The sequence below is a fragment of the Balaenoptera physalus genome, assembly GCF_965194825.1.
Source record: "Balaenoptera physalus genome assembly, chromosome: 1".
Lineage (NCBI taxonomy): Eukaryota > Metazoa > Chordata > Mammalia > Artiodactyla > Balaenopteridae > Balaenoptera > Balaenoptera physalus.
The window spans coordinates 90,933,832-90,949,729 of NC_138882.1; the positions used below are offsets into that span (position 1 = coordinate 90,933,832).

General features: G+C 54.7%; 1 protein-coding gene across 2 annotated transcripts in view; it reads right to left on the bottom strand.

Annotated features, from left to right (window-relative positions):
- Positions 1-746: 746 nt before the first annotated feature.
- The window catches only part of PHGDH (phosphoglycerate dehydrogenase), a 31,499-nt gene continuing 16,347 nt past the window's right edge, over positions 747-15,898 (bottom strand). The window contains exons 6-12 of one of the 2 annotated variants that reach the window (XM_082458948.1): positions 10,621-10,753; positions 9,938-10,086; positions 8,223-8,375; positions 4,355-4,588; positions 3,084-3,245; positions 1,889-2,126; positions 747-1,052 (exon numbers count right to left, since the gene is read on the bottom strand). In XM_082458948.1, the coding sequence (XP_082315074.1) occupies positions 898-1,052; positions 1,889-2,126; positions 3,084-3,245; positions 4,355-4,588; positions 8,223-8,375; positions 9,938-10,086; positions 10,621-10,753 (1,224 nt within the window). In that variant the 3' untranslated portion in view covers positions 747-897. The remainder of the gene's footprint in view (positions 1,053-1,888; positions 2,127-3,083; positions 3,246-4,354; positions 4,589-8,222; positions 8,376-9,937; positions 10,087-10,620; positions 10,754-15,898) is intronic. The other variant, XM_082458949.1, reaches the window with a different exon arrangement.

Sequence of the window (15,898 nt, forward strand, 5' to 3'; positions counted from 1 at the left end):
AGGAAGGGATCATCCCCTACAGATGGAGTAAAAAATCCTCAAAAGGTGAAACCCTTAGGGTGCAGGAGTACCATTCTGCCATGTTTTGTGAAAATCATCTTTAAAAAAAAAAAAATCAAGTAAGATACTGCCCAACCCATACTGAGCTGGCTTTGTGAACTCACCAAACATCTTCAGGCCCTGTGTCTTTACTCACACTTTCTTCCCCTTATGAAATCTTTCCAAACATCTCCTGGGAACCACCATCCTCAGCTGCAATTACTTCCTCCTCTGCTCTCAACAGAATTCATGTACACCTGTTGCGGCACTTTCCTCACTGCTTCCAGTGACCTCTGCGTGCTCTGTCCCCCCAGCAGATGGAGACTTCTATGGGAGCAGCCTGAGCTTTAATCCTCCTCCTCCTAGGCAGAGCATCTAACCCAGTGCCTGGCACATAATGCTGTACATGTTTGTTGAATTATATTTTCAATGTGCATCTAAATTCCCAGATGGAAGGGATATCTGAAATAGCATAGGAATTTGCTCAAATACCTTGAGTTTTGTTCCTGTAAAAATGTCTCTTAAAAACTTGAGAGACAGGAGAGGGGGTTCTCTTCAGAGTACCCACAGGCAGGCGTGCAGTCCGCCCATCTGGATCTCCCTTTACATGTCCTACCCTCCTGCAACAAAAGCCCAGCCCCACGGCTGCCTGCGGATGCCCTCTGGTGGCTCTTCAGGGTAATGACAACACAAAGGTGCCCGGAGAGTACGGGGTAGGCTCTTTATTGGGTGGTTATTGCTGTACGACAGGGGTCAGATGAGACACAAGCAGTGTCAGCCCCAGGAATGTGGCTCTCCTCTCCCAGTGGGTGTGTTTCTTCAGGAAATCCCACGAGGCCGGGACAAGTGAGCCCAAGGTTAGAAGTGGAACTGGAAAGCCTCGGTCGTGTGCTGCTTCCAGGGCTCCAGGCTGGGCAGCAGGGAGGAGATGCCCATGACGTGCCAGGTCTCCCCATCTGACACCATTGAGGTCTGGTAGGACAGCAGCTGCACCTCTGCCTCTTCCAGGAGGCCTGGAAGTAGAAGAAACCTCTGGTTGGCACAGGGCTCGGGGGAAGGAGAAGCGAGAGGCTGGGAGCAGGCTCACAAGTCTTGAGTTCCCAAGATCAATGTTGCAACGGGGGTGATGGTCTCAGAATCAAAGCGCTGAGACAGGGAACAAAGGGCTCTGCCCAGGTCCCTCACTATTCTGCAGGCTTTAGGAACACCCTGGCCATCAGGCAAGGCAGGGGAGGGAGGATCAGCCACAAAGAGCCAGAGACGGACTTGCTGGCTGCCAGTTTTATCCAGACCATCAGCAAGGGAGAAAAGCGGGGGAAAGTTCCCCTGGGCAGCTGGCAACGATAGTGAAATTAGGCCCTTCGGGGCCTGTGGACACACTCACTCTCTGCCATACTTGGAAGTGCTCCAGAACTCCCAGTAGCCCGAGCGCCAGGGGACAGGAGCGGATCCAAGATGCCCACGACATCTGGAGGGGATGCCCTGACGTGCTTTGTTGGATCAGGCTGGCCACCGCCGGGCCTGCGGTCAGAAGGAGACCTGCAGCTTAATTCTGAGCTCCTGGGATACAGCTCTACAGGCAGTTCTCAGCTGTGTCCTTACCGTGGTGAGTACCTGCCTAACAAGAGGGGCTCTGGGGCCCTACCCCTGACGCACCGCTCTACGACCTTAGATAAGGCACTTAACCTCAGAACTCCGTACCGGCTCCCCAAATGTTCTGGAACCTGCGGCAGATCCAGTGATGCCGGCAGGCATGGAGAGGGGCTGAAGGAGGCAGAAGTCCACGGAGCCCAGTCCCAGCACAGAGCCCTCAACACACACCCACCGCTGCCTCAAGGCCCCTCCTCACCAATCATGGTCGGCAGCATCGCAGGGTTGGAGGGGTGAGCCCTGAACATGAGCAGGGGCAGGCCCCGGTGGAGAGGCACCTCCGGTCTGAAGACAGCTCCGTTGAGTGCCTGCAGCACAGGCGTGGTGCCCTGGACCCAGCCCACGGCCTGGTAGGGGGCACCTGCCAGGGCCACGGTCAGGAGGCATTCCCCGCAGCCCTGGTCCCCTGGTGCAGCAGGGCTGTGGGAAGTGGTTACCTGCAGAGAAAAGGCAAAAAGGCACCGTGACGCCCACCCCCTCCCTAGGCCTAATCGCCAATTTATAGGGCTTCAGCCCTGCTGCCACGCTCAGCAACTCAGGGCGGGGGGAGAGGGCAGATGGGGAAGCCTGGTGGCCCTGAGCGTGAGCTTCCTCCCTAAAGGGAGGGCGAAGAGATCTGCCAGGTGCAGGTAAAGGCTTGGGCTGGACGGTGGGAAGTGGGGAGAAGGTGAGAGGGAGGGAGGCAGGGCTGTGAGAAGGCCTGGGATGAGCAGGACGGTCACCAGAGGCTGATCCAGCCTGGTCCCTCCTTCTCTGACTTACTGCTCCCTGTACAGAAGCAGTGGCCTGCCTGGGATATAGGAGAGCAGTGGGGGGAGAGGAAGGGGGACGTGAGAGCTCTACTGCCCGCTGCCTCTGCCAGCTCCCACTGGCTGAGAAACACAGACTTCAGTCTAAAACGGGAACCGGAAGGGAAGACGCCAAAGGGAAGCCACGAGGGGCGGCAGAGGCTAAAAGGATGTGCGGCGAGCTCCCAGAGTTTGCAGACTAACCAGGAACCCGGGTGCCGTGGTAAAGGAGCACTGGTTGGAGAATCGGGGGCCGAGCACGCCGGGCTATCTCCCAGCTCCCAGCCTGGCTCCTCGATCTGCTCAGCTGTGAAGTGGGGCTACTGCTGCCCCTCCCATTCACAGAGCACTTATACACAAAGCACCTGCACGAGTATTAGTTCACTCGTAGCGATGCTCGGGGCCGGTGGTATCTCCACTACTGCAAGTGAAGAGATCACAGCTACTTCTCACAGGCAGACACTGTCACCTGCAGGACCGGCGCCCAGGGCTCCCGCTCGCTCGGGGAGCAGAGCTGCAAGGTGCTCTGAACGCAGGCGAGAAAAGCGGTGCAGACCCGGGATGGAGGGGATGGAGGGGAGGGGAGGGGAGGGGAGGGGTGCGCACGTTGAGGCCGGTCTCGTTCACCAGCAGCTTGGCGTTCACCAGGTTCACCTCCACCTGACGGGAAGCATCCTTCAGGAGGCCGACGATGACGGCGGGGGTCAGGCAGTTCCCAGAGTTCTTCAGGGACAATCCTGGGGACCCAGAGAAGCCGCTGTAAGACCACTGTGTGTAGAACAACAAGGGAGTGGGCAGCACATCGCTGGCCCCGAGCTCTGGGTCACGGCTCCTCACTGACCTGAGGGCCCAACTCCAGCCTGCCAGGCAGTTCTGCTTTCCTCTGCAGGCAGAGAGGTGGCCGGGGTGGGGGACACACGGGGGGTCCAGGCCAGGACACCAGGGACGTGCTACACCAGTTTAAGAAACTCTTCTCCAGAACCCAGCCTAACTCTGCTGCCCCGCACACCTGCCCCTGGCCTGTCCACCCTGGCTTGCCTGTCATTCCCCAAAGGGACACTTGAAAAATATCCTACTCTTATCCCTACCCGGCACTCATGCCCTTGCCGGCCTCAGGAAATGGAAGCAGGAAGGGGCGACTAAAGCAGCTGGGCCCACGTCCCTGTCTTGTCTCCTTGAGGCCTCGGCACCCCGGCCAGTGAGGCCCCTGGCTCTGTCCCTGCCTGGTACCGGCAATGCTCAGGGTCTACCTGCCTCCACTCCAGTCTCTCCCCACGTGAGGGGATGCCCAACAGTCAACGGGGAGGACAAGCCCCTGCAGGGTTCAGGGGACCGGGGCCCTCCCCGGTCTCTCAACCACGCCTGCACAGGGCTGGACCCACTGCAAAGGCGGCCAGAGCCTGCGGAGGGGCAGACAGCGGGCGCTGCTCCCGTCCCCACTCCCCGGCTGAGCAAATGCCCCTGCGGGCATCAGCCTGCCCGAGGGCCCACCTTAGGATGTCACAGAGCACAAAATGTCCTCACCGCCTGCCTCGTCTGACACACCCGCCCCGGCTTTCACTTCACAGGTGAAGAACTCACAGCTCAGAGAAGGAAAAGTCCCACAGCAGGTAAGCAACTGGGTCAAAACCAGAATAAAATGTTCTGCTGCTTCACCCGGACTCCCTCCACCAATCCTACTGCCTCTCATGTGAAATTCCAAATCTTACGGAGGTCCCTTTTGCACCCCAAACATGCACGTCTTAAAAATACTGCATAAACGTGATTTACGAAAGTTAAGTATATTTCCCAATAACTTTGTGTACCCATCCTCCTCAGTAGCAAGCAAGCCATACTCAGACCAAATGTGAAACGCGGAGTCACGAGAGCAGGGTCACCTCTGAGTCCCTCACTGGTCTGTGGCCCGCAGCAGACACACCCGGTGGGGTGCCGAGTCCACGCCCCTCTTCCCTCTCCCTCTGCAGAGTTCCCGGCTCACCCTGTGTTACCACCTGGATGGTCCCTTTGGGGGACCCAGCCCAGGCTTGCATCAGTGCCCCAAGAGCTTCTGCCAGACCAATCCAAGGCTTGGTGTGTGGAGAGAAGGCACTGGTAAGGGCCTGGGCGTTTACCTGCAGAGAAAGGGGAGCAGGGCAGAGGTCAGGAAGGGATGGGACAGGGCACACCTGCCCAACTCGGCTCCCAAACAAGGTCTTATTGTTGAGACTCAGCTCCACGTGGAGAGCAGGTGGCATGAGGCCACCCTTGCTTTGGGTGCCTGGGGGGTGACAACCTCCATTAGCCACCAACAAGGTGACAACAACCTGTTCCCATAGCTGAGGAGAGCTATAGAGCCAGAAAAGGGCACAAAAGGCTAAGACCACTTCAAACTGCCAGACGGGGAGTGGGAAGATGGGGAGAAGGACATCTCCCTCTTCTCTGAACATGTGCCAGCACCCCCAAACCACTCCACCGGAGACTTGTTTCTCCTGTGCTGGGGAAGGAAGATGGGTCTTTGACATAAAACATATGGGGAGGGCTTCCCTGGTGGCGCAGTGGTTAAGAATCCACCTGCCAACGCAGGGCACACGGGTTCGAGCCCTGGTCCGGGAAGATCCCACATGCCGCGGAGCAACTAAGCCCGTGCACCACAACTACTGAGCCTGCGTTCTAGAGCCCGCGAGCCACAACTACTGAACCCGCAAGCCACAACTACTGAAGCCCACGTGCCTAGAGCCTGTGCTCCGCAACAAGAGAAGCCACTGCAATGAGAAGCCCACGCACTGCAACAAAGAGTAGCCCCCGCTCGCCGCAACTAGAGAAAGCCCACGTGCAGCAACGAAGACCCAACGCAGCCAAAACTAAATAGATAAAATAAATACATTTTTAAAAATATTTTTTTAAAAATAAAAAACATATGGGGAGTCACAGATCACTTGGACCTAGAGTGGTGTGTCTCTCTGGGATGGCATTCCTAATTTGCCTTCATTTTTATTTTCCATGTTGATTTTTTTAAATGTGTTTTTACATTGTCACAAAACACTCTGTCAAAATATCACAATTTGTAAGGCTGGATTTATATACCTTTTTTTTTTTTGGTCATGCCACGCAGCTTGTGGAATCTCAGCTCCCCAACCAGGGATTGAACCCAGGCCATGGCAGTGAAAGCGCAGAATCCTAAACACTAGACCACCAGGGAACTCCCTGGACTCACACGTTTTTGATGATCCTATCACTCTTTAAAAGTTGACTCCTGTGAAGTCCACCACAGGCCGGCTGGGCAGTTGAAGAAGGCAGAAGCCATGTAATCTTCTGACGTTGTAAGTCTAGGGTCTGGCTGGCTGGACCCCCAGCAGGGACTTGATAACAAAAACCAGCTTGTTCTGTGTCAAAATGTCTATTCCATCTTGTGGCTCTGAGTTAAGTATCTGGCCACTTATGCTGAGGCAACTTGTAAAGAGAACCATCTAAGAAGGATTTAATTAGAAACCCGGGTTGGATGCAAATCAATCAGGCAGCTCTAAGATGTAATGAAACGAAAACGTGGAGGCTTCTATTCCTGTTTTCATAAAGATACAACTGGCAGAGAATTAAAGAAGAGAGACTTGTGATGACAGAAACAACCAAGGAGGCGGGACACCGCAGCAGACCCTTCTGTGTTAAGGGGCAGCCTGGTGTGATCGCACCCTGCGGCCGGGCCCCCTTTGATCCTCTCCGAAGGGCACAGAAAGGGCAGTGAGTCCCAGAGCTGCAGGGGGAGAACTGAAGGGCCAGGCCACAGCTGGGGTGTGAAAGCCTGCAGCAGGCAGCGGGAAAGTGCTCAACTGAGAAGCCCCAAAGGCAGGCACCACGCTTGGTCAGATGCCTGCACAGGCCAGGGCGGTGCTTCCCCCAGGTCTGCTGAGTAAAAGGAGCGTCTGTCTTCTCTAGAAGATGAGTGGGAGGCTCCAGGAAGAGCCAATGCACTGGGGCACCAACCTGACCCTAATGCTAGTCTGTGCCTCACGTTAGAGCAGAATTGAACTGGAGAGGACCCGGTAAAGAATGAGGGACAGAGGAGTTTCCCATGTGACAAATGTCTTTCTTACAAATGCCTACTCTACCCCACCAGCCGTTGTGGCTGGAGAGTTCAATTTGCCTAAATTTAACAATTGGACCAGGAGATGTGACCTCTTAAGTAAGAAGGGGACATTTTGTGGGCCCATTTGATGGAGCTGGTGTTAAGGAGTCCCCGTCATGAAAAGGCCTGGAATGCCACCACTCCCTGTATGACTCATAAGGGCTGCACCGCTGAGGGCTGCACCCTGCCTTGTGAGTGGACAGAAAAAAGAAAAGCCCAGCCCAGACTGGGTGGCAATGGTCACGGTGGCCCAAACCTCGCCTGGGTCCCCACCAGCCTCACGGGGGAGAAATGAACCGCTCAGAAGCCCACGGCATGCAAAGGGAGTGAGAAAGCGTGCCCTGTCTTGAGAAGTCCACAGACACAGCGCAGAGAGAGGGTGCAGACATGGATGGGTAAGCGTCTTTGTTGACCACCGAGCTGTGGCCACTGCCAGGCTGTCCCAGCCTGCCCGTCGCACCTGCGATGGCTGCCCCTGAAAGCCCTCCTACGGGACAGCAGTAGGCGCCCTTATTTTCTCAGGGTGTAGAGGCCACAGTGGCCTGGGCTCTTAAACCAGGGCTGGCAGGGTTGAACAAAGCATCCTGTGTCTCTCCTGCCGCAGTTCTGTCCTCAGAAGCGAAAATGCCTGTGTTGAGGGTCAGCCAGGAGGGTCAGGGACTAACCCCCAGCCGCGCCCCAACTCTCACTCATTATTGGTTAAATGCTCCAGGCAGAGCCACATGAACTGCAGAGGAGCTTACATCCTTTTGGTTTTGGTGGTGTTTTTTTTGTTTGTTTGTCCTCTGAGAACTTAGAACTTAATTAAGAACTAAGATATAAACTCATGAAACCTCAATAATAGGAGAGAATGTGGCTCACTGCAAAAGGGTTGGGATGGAGCTAGAAAGGCCAAGCAAGCCTTCGTGAAGGGGCAGGTGGCGCGCGAGCCCCCTGATGGACAGCTATGCCTTCCTTATTCACCTCCATATCCCCAAAGGGCTCTGACAGTATCTGGTACCCACTGGAGCTTAGGGACCATCTGAAGACTGAGTGAATGAGACAGGACTTGAAGTATAAAGTCAGGTTCAGCTTGGAAGAGGAACACATGCCAGGAAGGGCCCACTGTGAGCACAGTCAAGAAACCATGATTTGGGGAAAGAAAGGGGGCCAGTTGGCTTGGAGGGTTCCTATGGGGAAGATGGGTGCAGGCTTCTGGGCAGGGCATCCCTGCCCAGGGTTCTAAGAGAGATGGGATGAAAGGCGAGCGCTCGGGGTTACGAGGTGAGAATGCCCTCTCAGGGCTTTCTCCACAGGCCGTCCCCCACCTGCCCCTACCTTGGGCATCCCGCCATCATGCCAGCCACACTCCTTCACTCCCAAGGCCTGTGGAGAACAAAGGAGCCTTTCTCCAGAGGCAGGGCACTGGGAAAAACCACAATCTCAGCAGTGAGCCTACGATATAAACAAGCTAAGCTGGCTCCCTGCTGCCGGGCCTCAGCTCTCAAGACTAAGCAGGGGCAGCTCCTGCCACCCCACCCAGAGCGCTGGCTCAAGTACAGTCCCTTATCTTCGGCCCCCAGGGCTGAATCTGGTCCCAGCAACAACGCGCCCTTCTGCAGCTCTTCCCTCTGACCTCCGGGCCCAGCCCCACATGGCATACTTACAACTCCCGCCAGAGATTTCCCCTTCACCATGTCCACGAACTGGATGGCAATTTCCTCCCCGCAGCGGCTCTGGGCCTCCTTGGTGCTGGCGCCTAGGTGGGGGCAGCTGATGACATTCTCGTGGTCCACCAAGGCCCGGTTCCGGGGTGGCTCCTGCCCAGAAAGAGACATCTCTGGATGGGCCGCTACAGATCGGCCCCAGGGAGTTGGAGGGGAAGAGGGCAGGGGTGATGCTGCCTCCTACTTCTGTAAGAGGTCACTGGACTCAATAATAACCGTCTTCCTCATGAATGTTCCATCACAGCAGAGTAGACAGAGCTGTAGACTGGATTCCAATCTCAGCTCCACCAATTACTACCTATGTGCTTTTGGGCAAATCTCCACCTCTCTGAGCCTCAGTTTCCCTATCTATAAAATGGGTTACTACTACCTATCTCCTAACACTATTATGGAGATTATGCAGTAATAAAGGAGATTCTCAACCAGTGGTAGCTGTTATAGCTGATGTTGGTTTTTCCCCTCTACCCACTGCCCCAACACCAGTCCACCCCTCAGCACTTACTGTCAGCTCTTAGCACAGAGGCAGGCTCTTTGTGGGCATTCCGCAAGGGTGTTGCATCCTGGCTCTCACCAGGACAGGCGGCCCACCTGGCCACCCCTACCCCACCCTCCAGTGCCCCTTCCACCCCTTCTGCTCACCGGGCACAATGTAGGGGCCTTGGGCATGTTACTTAGGCCTCCTCTCTTCTGGTCATTCTCCCCAGGACTCTACCGGCTCCCACGGGATTTGGCCACATAGGTCTGTGAGTGCCGGCCGCAGAGTAGTAAGTGCCATGGGGAGACCAAAGAGAGCGAGGGGAAGGTGCTGTGTTAGGGAGATGGCGATATAAACAAGGGTCAGGCACACCCTTGCCTTCAAGGAGCTGACGATGTAGCTGAGATAGATGACCAGGACCACAAACCCAACGCATGCTGTGCCCTGGGCAGGGAACAGACACTGAGTGCTACAGGGGGTCAGAGGGCCAGGGTCTTGCCAAGGCCACAAAGCTGGTAACCAGCAAACCCCCACTGCCTAATCCAAAGCCCGTGCTTTTTCCCCTATCTCCGATGCTGAGGTGGGATTTTTAAGAGAGGTGGACAGGATTCAAGTGGGAATGCTATCGGGTGTGAGGGCAGGATGGGGGCAGTGGGTGAGCAGATGCTACATCTCTGCTCCTGCACAGAGACCTAGGGACAGCAGCCTCTGGGACCAGGGGAACACGTCTAACCAGTATCCTCGGCTTCCTCCTCTCTGCGGGAAGAGAGGAAGGGAAAGGAAGGCCAACAGACACTGGGTGGAATGTCTTCTTGGCAGTGGGAGTCATTTCACCAGAGATCTGTATCAATACCTTAAACCCCTCTCTGCCTGCCCCAAATCCTCCACCTCAGAACTGATCTGCTGCTCTGTCTTCCTCTGAACTTATCAACAGCGTAGCCGTCCAGGAGCCCGAGCCCAGGAATGGGTCCTATATAAAATCTGAGTTTTGCAGAAGACGGCATGGCTGCCTCTGTACCAGGCTCTGCACCGGGCTCCTCAAACCACAGACGTGTTATTTTTGGCGACACAACTTCTCCCGCTAGAGACAGGAAGCTCAAGGTCTTTGCACAGCTGGGCTTGCAGCCCAAGTCTCTCTGCTCTGGTCTCCCCTCCCCACCGACACTGAGCAGGCACTCACTTCTGTGAACACGTCCAGCGCGGCTCCGGCACACTGACCCGACTGCAGGGCCCGGAGCAGGGCGCCTTCATCCACAATCCCTCCGCGAGCACAGTTCACCACATGCACCCCCTTCTTGCACTGGGCGAAGGTGCTGTCGTTCAGCAGGCCTGGAACGGAGGGAGGAGCTTTCCTGCGGCAATGGTGTGGGGATCCCCGTGTTCTCCCCACTGCACTGGCACCTGCACCAGCTTCAGAGGCCCTCTCTTCCCCCCACCAGCTCTTCCCCACACACCTCCTTTCTGGGGGACCACGGTCTTTCTGTTCTCACTGCTCCCTTCTCAGATGCTCTGGGGCAGGAGTCCTTGTCATGGATTTGGACCAGACTCAATTTAGAAACATCCCAAATATCCCTGAGATATTAGTGCTTCCTGCAGTGGTCCCAGGAAGTATTCATGGGGTCACTGGTGTTGCATGTTGACCCAGCTCACCCAGACCCTGTGCATTTCCAGCCAACTCACCCCTCCTCGGTCTGATGCAAGGCCGTGTAACAAGACATCACCATGCTCCATGCTCACAGGATCTGGGTGGGCCACCGCCACAGCTGGTCCCCAGCATAGGCAGAAAGCCCAGACCGAGGGCCCACCCTTATCTGGTCTGTGGCTTCTGTGGCCAACCCACAAGGTTGGTAGGGGCACACCTACCTGTGGTGGAAGGCAGGAGAGGTGTGTGCACAGTGATAAAGTCACAGAGAGGCCAGATCTCCTCCAAGGGCACCTGCTGCACACCGAAGGAGGCTGAGACCTCTGGCGAAATGATGGGGTCATACCCTATGGTCTGGGGAATTCAGAGAGGGAGCGTAAGTGTCACTGTTAATTATTAGCACTGGTATTATTAGTCATGGCAACCATTTATGGAGCACTGACCCTGTGCCCCGCACTACAGTTAAGCCTTCCCCAACACCTGTCTACCTCTCTCGACAATACAACCGTGTTGGCACTATTCTTCTTCCTTCATTAGAGCTGAAGGAAGTGGAGCTTACACACTGGAGGTGGCGGCGCCAGAGTTCAAAGGCAGGTTCGCCCACCTCCAAGCTCTGAACCACGAACGGGTGCAGGAACAGCTGGTGTGCGGTTGGACCAGTGGAGCTCAGACGCCCTTGGAAAGTGGGGAGCCCACGTGAGGCAGGACGATCCTGCGGGAAGCGGTGACGCGGTCGAGGGCAAGAGGGAAACGGGGGAGAAGCTGGCCGCAGCCGGAGGCCCCACAGGCCAGAAGACAGAGGCAGGTGCACTGCCCACTTCAACAGAGTGAGGAAGAGATGAGGGAGGAGGGCAGTGGTGGTGCTGAGCGGGTTACCAAGGAGATGGGACTCGCCACTGGGGAAAAGGGTGAAACACCAGTGCTGACACCAGCGGGGAGAGTACGGTCCCCTCTCTTGAAGTTTCTTTTAACAAGACTTAAACTGCATCTCGTTTTGGAAGGCATAACTTGGTGACTAATCGCGCAGAGAGGTATAAATGACTAATGACAAATCCTTTCAACAAGGCAGGTTTGACTGGGGTGGGGAAGGACACCAAGAGGAGGAAAGTGAGACATAAAGGCACCGTGGGTGCGGAGGACCCAGAAAGAAGCCTGGTCTGGGCTGGCCGGGGAAGGGGTGGGCCCCCAAAGCAGAGGGACCTCCCTGAGGCTGCGGAGAAGGAGGGAAGTTTGACTCCTGGGAGATGCGGACAGACAAGAAACTCGGGGGTGTAAACTTCATCAACCCTATGAAATCAGCTAAAGGTCATCACATATTGATGGGAAGAGGGAAAGCTGGAGAAGACAAAGCTCAGGAGAAGGAAGAAAGGACACAGACTCATAGCTGATAATGGTAAACATCTTTAGCGTTCACTATGTGTCTCAAACCTCCTTAGGTACTATTATTTCCCTGTTTTACATATGAGGAAACTAAGGCAGAGGTTAAATGCTTTAGCCAAGGTCATAAAAGTAGCAAGTGGTAGAGCTGGGACACAAGTATTCTGACTCCAGGGCCTGCACTCCTAACGCCTACCCTCTAATCAGGGGTGGAGTGAGAAGCCCACAGCCCCACCTGAGAAAACAGGAGTAGAATGAGGTGGAAACATCTCTCCTACATCAGAAGGAATCTTGGGTGTCAGCCACACACCTCTCAGCAGGGACAATGCTTTAAAGGTTGCCAAGGCAGCACAAGCAGCAGGGATGCATGTGCAACCAGGTGAAAATCATCCACCTCTTGCAACAGCAAAGACCTACCCGCTTTCTGCCTGGTCTGCCCCGGAAGCCTTCCCAGGGCTCTCTCCATGGGCTTGGTCCATGTCTCAAAGGCATGGATGTCCTCAAGAAGGCCGGACAGCCGACTGAGCTGGGCAGGCTGGCAGGACCCAGGATACGGCCTCTGAACCAGTGAACCAGGAGCTGGGCCTGAGTCCTGCCTCAGTCGCTGTCGACTGTGTGTCAAGGTGCAAGTCAGTGCCTCCAGACCTGGGTCCTCCACTCTACGTAAAGAAGCAGGTGGATGATTTCAAAGTCACCTGCTGCTCTGACTTCCAGCAATTCAATATTCCACGAAAAGAAAGCTCCCTTAGCCCTGAGAAAATGTTCAGAGTTGGCCCAGGATTAAACAAAAACAAACAGAAAGAACTTCAACAGTGGTCATCTCTAGGTGGTAGGGATTAACTTTTCCCCTTTATGCTTTCCTACGCTCGTTTAACTTTCCCCCACTGATCATGAATTTCTTTTGAAATTAGGGAAATATACAAGTTATTTTAGAAAATAATGGCACAGAAGATTGCTATATCAAGTCAGCACTCCTAGAGAGGAAACTGCAAACGGTTATGAACGAGGTGTCGCTTTTGGATCACATTTTTCATCATCAGCCTTGTGGGACAAAAAACGCCGGGTGGGTCCCACTCCGACCTCCGGCAGGGGTTTGGGAGAAAGAGGCTGCCTCCCGGACGCCCTACAGGACCGTGAGCTCGTGACCACCTCAGCCCCACGTGGCCATTCCCCCAGATGTAACCTCCTCCTTTCTCGTGGGGAGGATGAAACGCCCGGGGGAGGGGAGAGGATCCTGCCCCCAAGTCTTCTTTGTCCGTGGGCTCTGAGGCTGGCTGGAACAACGGCCCCGTTCATCTCTAAGCCAGATGTACTTTTCCTCATGTGGAGCGGGGAGAGGACAGGGACACCAAGGGAGGTCACACAGCCAAGCCCGATGGAGGGGGTTCACACAACTCTATTGGCTCTGGGCTCCTAGGAGCCAAGAAGCAGCATGGGGCTGCCGGGAGGAAGGGTCCTGCAGGCCAAGCCTGGCCCAGTGCCCCCGCTGCAGCTGCCTGGGGCTAAAGGGAAGTGGACGGGGTGGGGTAGGGGGAAGAGGAGGGATAAGCCTCTGCCACAGCGGTCAGCAGGCCCCGACTCAGCTTTCTTTCACAGAGAAACAGTACCTCGTTCATCTGCAGACAACTGCAGGGGAAGAATTCTACCCTGTTCTCGTTTTTCGCTCAAAATACCCAGGGCGGACAGGAGCTGAACTCAACTAAGGGCTGGGCTTCTTATATCAGGGGGACCACGTTGCCAGAGATAAAAAGGGTGATATCAGGCCTGAGTCGGGTCCTAATGTATCCTGGATAGGTCAGATGTCCTCATGTGCAGAAGTCAGGGCACTCGTGGTTACACACATCTATGATTCCTAGAGACGAGCCTTGGGGAGCTGCATAAAGGGATGCCCCACCTCACCCCACGCCAGGACTCCTGATGTTGGGGCAGCAGAGGAACCCTAGATTTTCAAGCGGTGCTCCAGGGCGACCTCCTAGCTGCCGTCCTAGAAGGCAGCCTTGGGAGGCTGAGCACGCTGCTCCCGGTCTCCCGGCTAACCGTGGATGGAGGAGAGCCAGGAGGCCTGCAAGGTAAAGGGGTTCCAACAGAGGAGCCTAACGGTCTCGCCCTCTCTCTACCCCAGAGCCAATCTTCGGGCTTAGCGTTGGTGCTCTCCCCCAACACGATGAAACCTTACACAGAAACTCAGTATAAAACCAGATCAGGGGCTTCCCTGGTGGCGCAGTGGTTGAGAATCTGCCTGCCAATGCAGGGGACACGGGTTCGAGCCCTGGTCTGGGAAGATCCCACATGCCACGGAGCAACTAGGCCCGTGAGCCACAACTACTGAGCCTGCGCGTCTGGAGCCTGTGCTCTGCAACAAGAGAGGCCGTGATAGTGAGAGGCCCGCGCACTGCGATGAAGAGTGGCCCCCACTCGCCGCGACTAGAGAAAGCCCTCGCACAGAAACGAAGACCCAACACAGCCAAAAATAAATAAATAAATAAATAAATAAATAAATAAAACCAGATCAATTCGAAGGTGCAGAGGTGAAGGCCCAGAGCCCCACCACCTGCTCTCTTTCTGGGCCCATACCCCAGGTCCTTATTCTATATCTGAAAGTATTTGAAAACCACTGCTCTAGGGCAGTCGGAATTCCAGGTACCAGACTGAGATGGCAGCTGCCTGTCCGGCGAATGGCTGAGCACAGGGACACGGGGCAGGGGCTGATTAACAAGCAGGGATCAGGAATAAAGACAGTGGTGGTGGAGTGGGGCAAAGAGCCCCGGATTGGAACTCAGGAGGCCCAGAGTCTGAGCTGGACTCCACCCTTTATTCGTCCTATTATCTTGAGCGTATCACATAACCTCCCTGGGCCTCGGTTTCCTTATCTGTAAAACTGGGGTAATAATAGTGACCCCAGAGGGTCATTGTAAGCACAGTATCTAACACAGCAGATCTCAGTAAATATTAGCAGGACCTGAAAGAATCGGTGACAACTGGTGCCTCGGGTTCAACGTCCATCCCTCTGGGCTAAGGTCAGACTCATCACAACACTGGCCAAAAAGAAACTGTTAAGAGATGCTGGTCTGCTCCTAACAGAAAACCCTGAAAAGAAAGTGCAAGGCTCAGCCCCTGGCTGGCTGGGGCCTGTTGACCCATTCTAGGGGACAGGCCAGCTTGAGTGAGTTGAGCCTCCAGAGTTATAACCTGTTATCCAGCAACACTATTGAGAAAAAGTTTCAAGCAGAAAGAACATTACAGAGTGCGAGACCCAAATGATTCAGAACACCAGCAGGCTGCAGGCTGCCAGAATTATACTGAAACCCACATCTGCACCTGTGGCTCAAAGCAAAGTCAGCAGCTGCTCTAAGGTGGAAACCAAGGCTCCTTCTAGGCCTGTGCTGGCATAAGTGGGCTCTTCCCCCACCGATCTCCGCCTGGCTAAGCTCCCCCTTCCTTAAGTGACCAGACAGTCACAAAGAAAGGAAGGGAAAGGGGTGGTCCACCCCCAGTATCCGAGCCCAAGAAGGTCTCTCCTTACAGCTCCTGTGATATGAAGGGGAGCCCTTTTTTTTCTTTAACTATTTAATAGCTTTTATTCTACACATTTATAAAAGTAACAGTTTTACCAGGGAAATAGTTTTCACCCAACCGCCATATATCTGAAAGTATTATGTTGAAGTATAAACTCAAAATGAGGCCAAGTGGAATCAGTAATACTGGGGCTCATAATGTAGGAGCTGAGACTTCCCAGGTCTGGAGGAGTTCCATGACCCTAGAAGAGCAGGTACTGCTGTCACTTGGAGCAAGAATGGTAGACAGAGGTCTTGCATCAGCTACACTTTTTTAGTATTGGTGAAAATGAAAACGGTCCATCTGTTTTGATGCCTGTTCAGTCACACAAGAGAAAGCCATGAATGGTGCCCCACTTTCACAGTCCTGTTTGCTTAGGGAGGACATTTTCCCTGGGCATGTTGGAAAAACGGGGAAAACCATGATTTCATCTGTTACACTTTTTTTGCACACACTTTTCACCAAAACATTTTCCTTGTAACAAAATGAAACTATCCGAAGAGTAGTTTCGGATAGTTTAAATCCTGATACCTTAGAGAGGGTCAGATAATAGTTGTCCATTAGCAG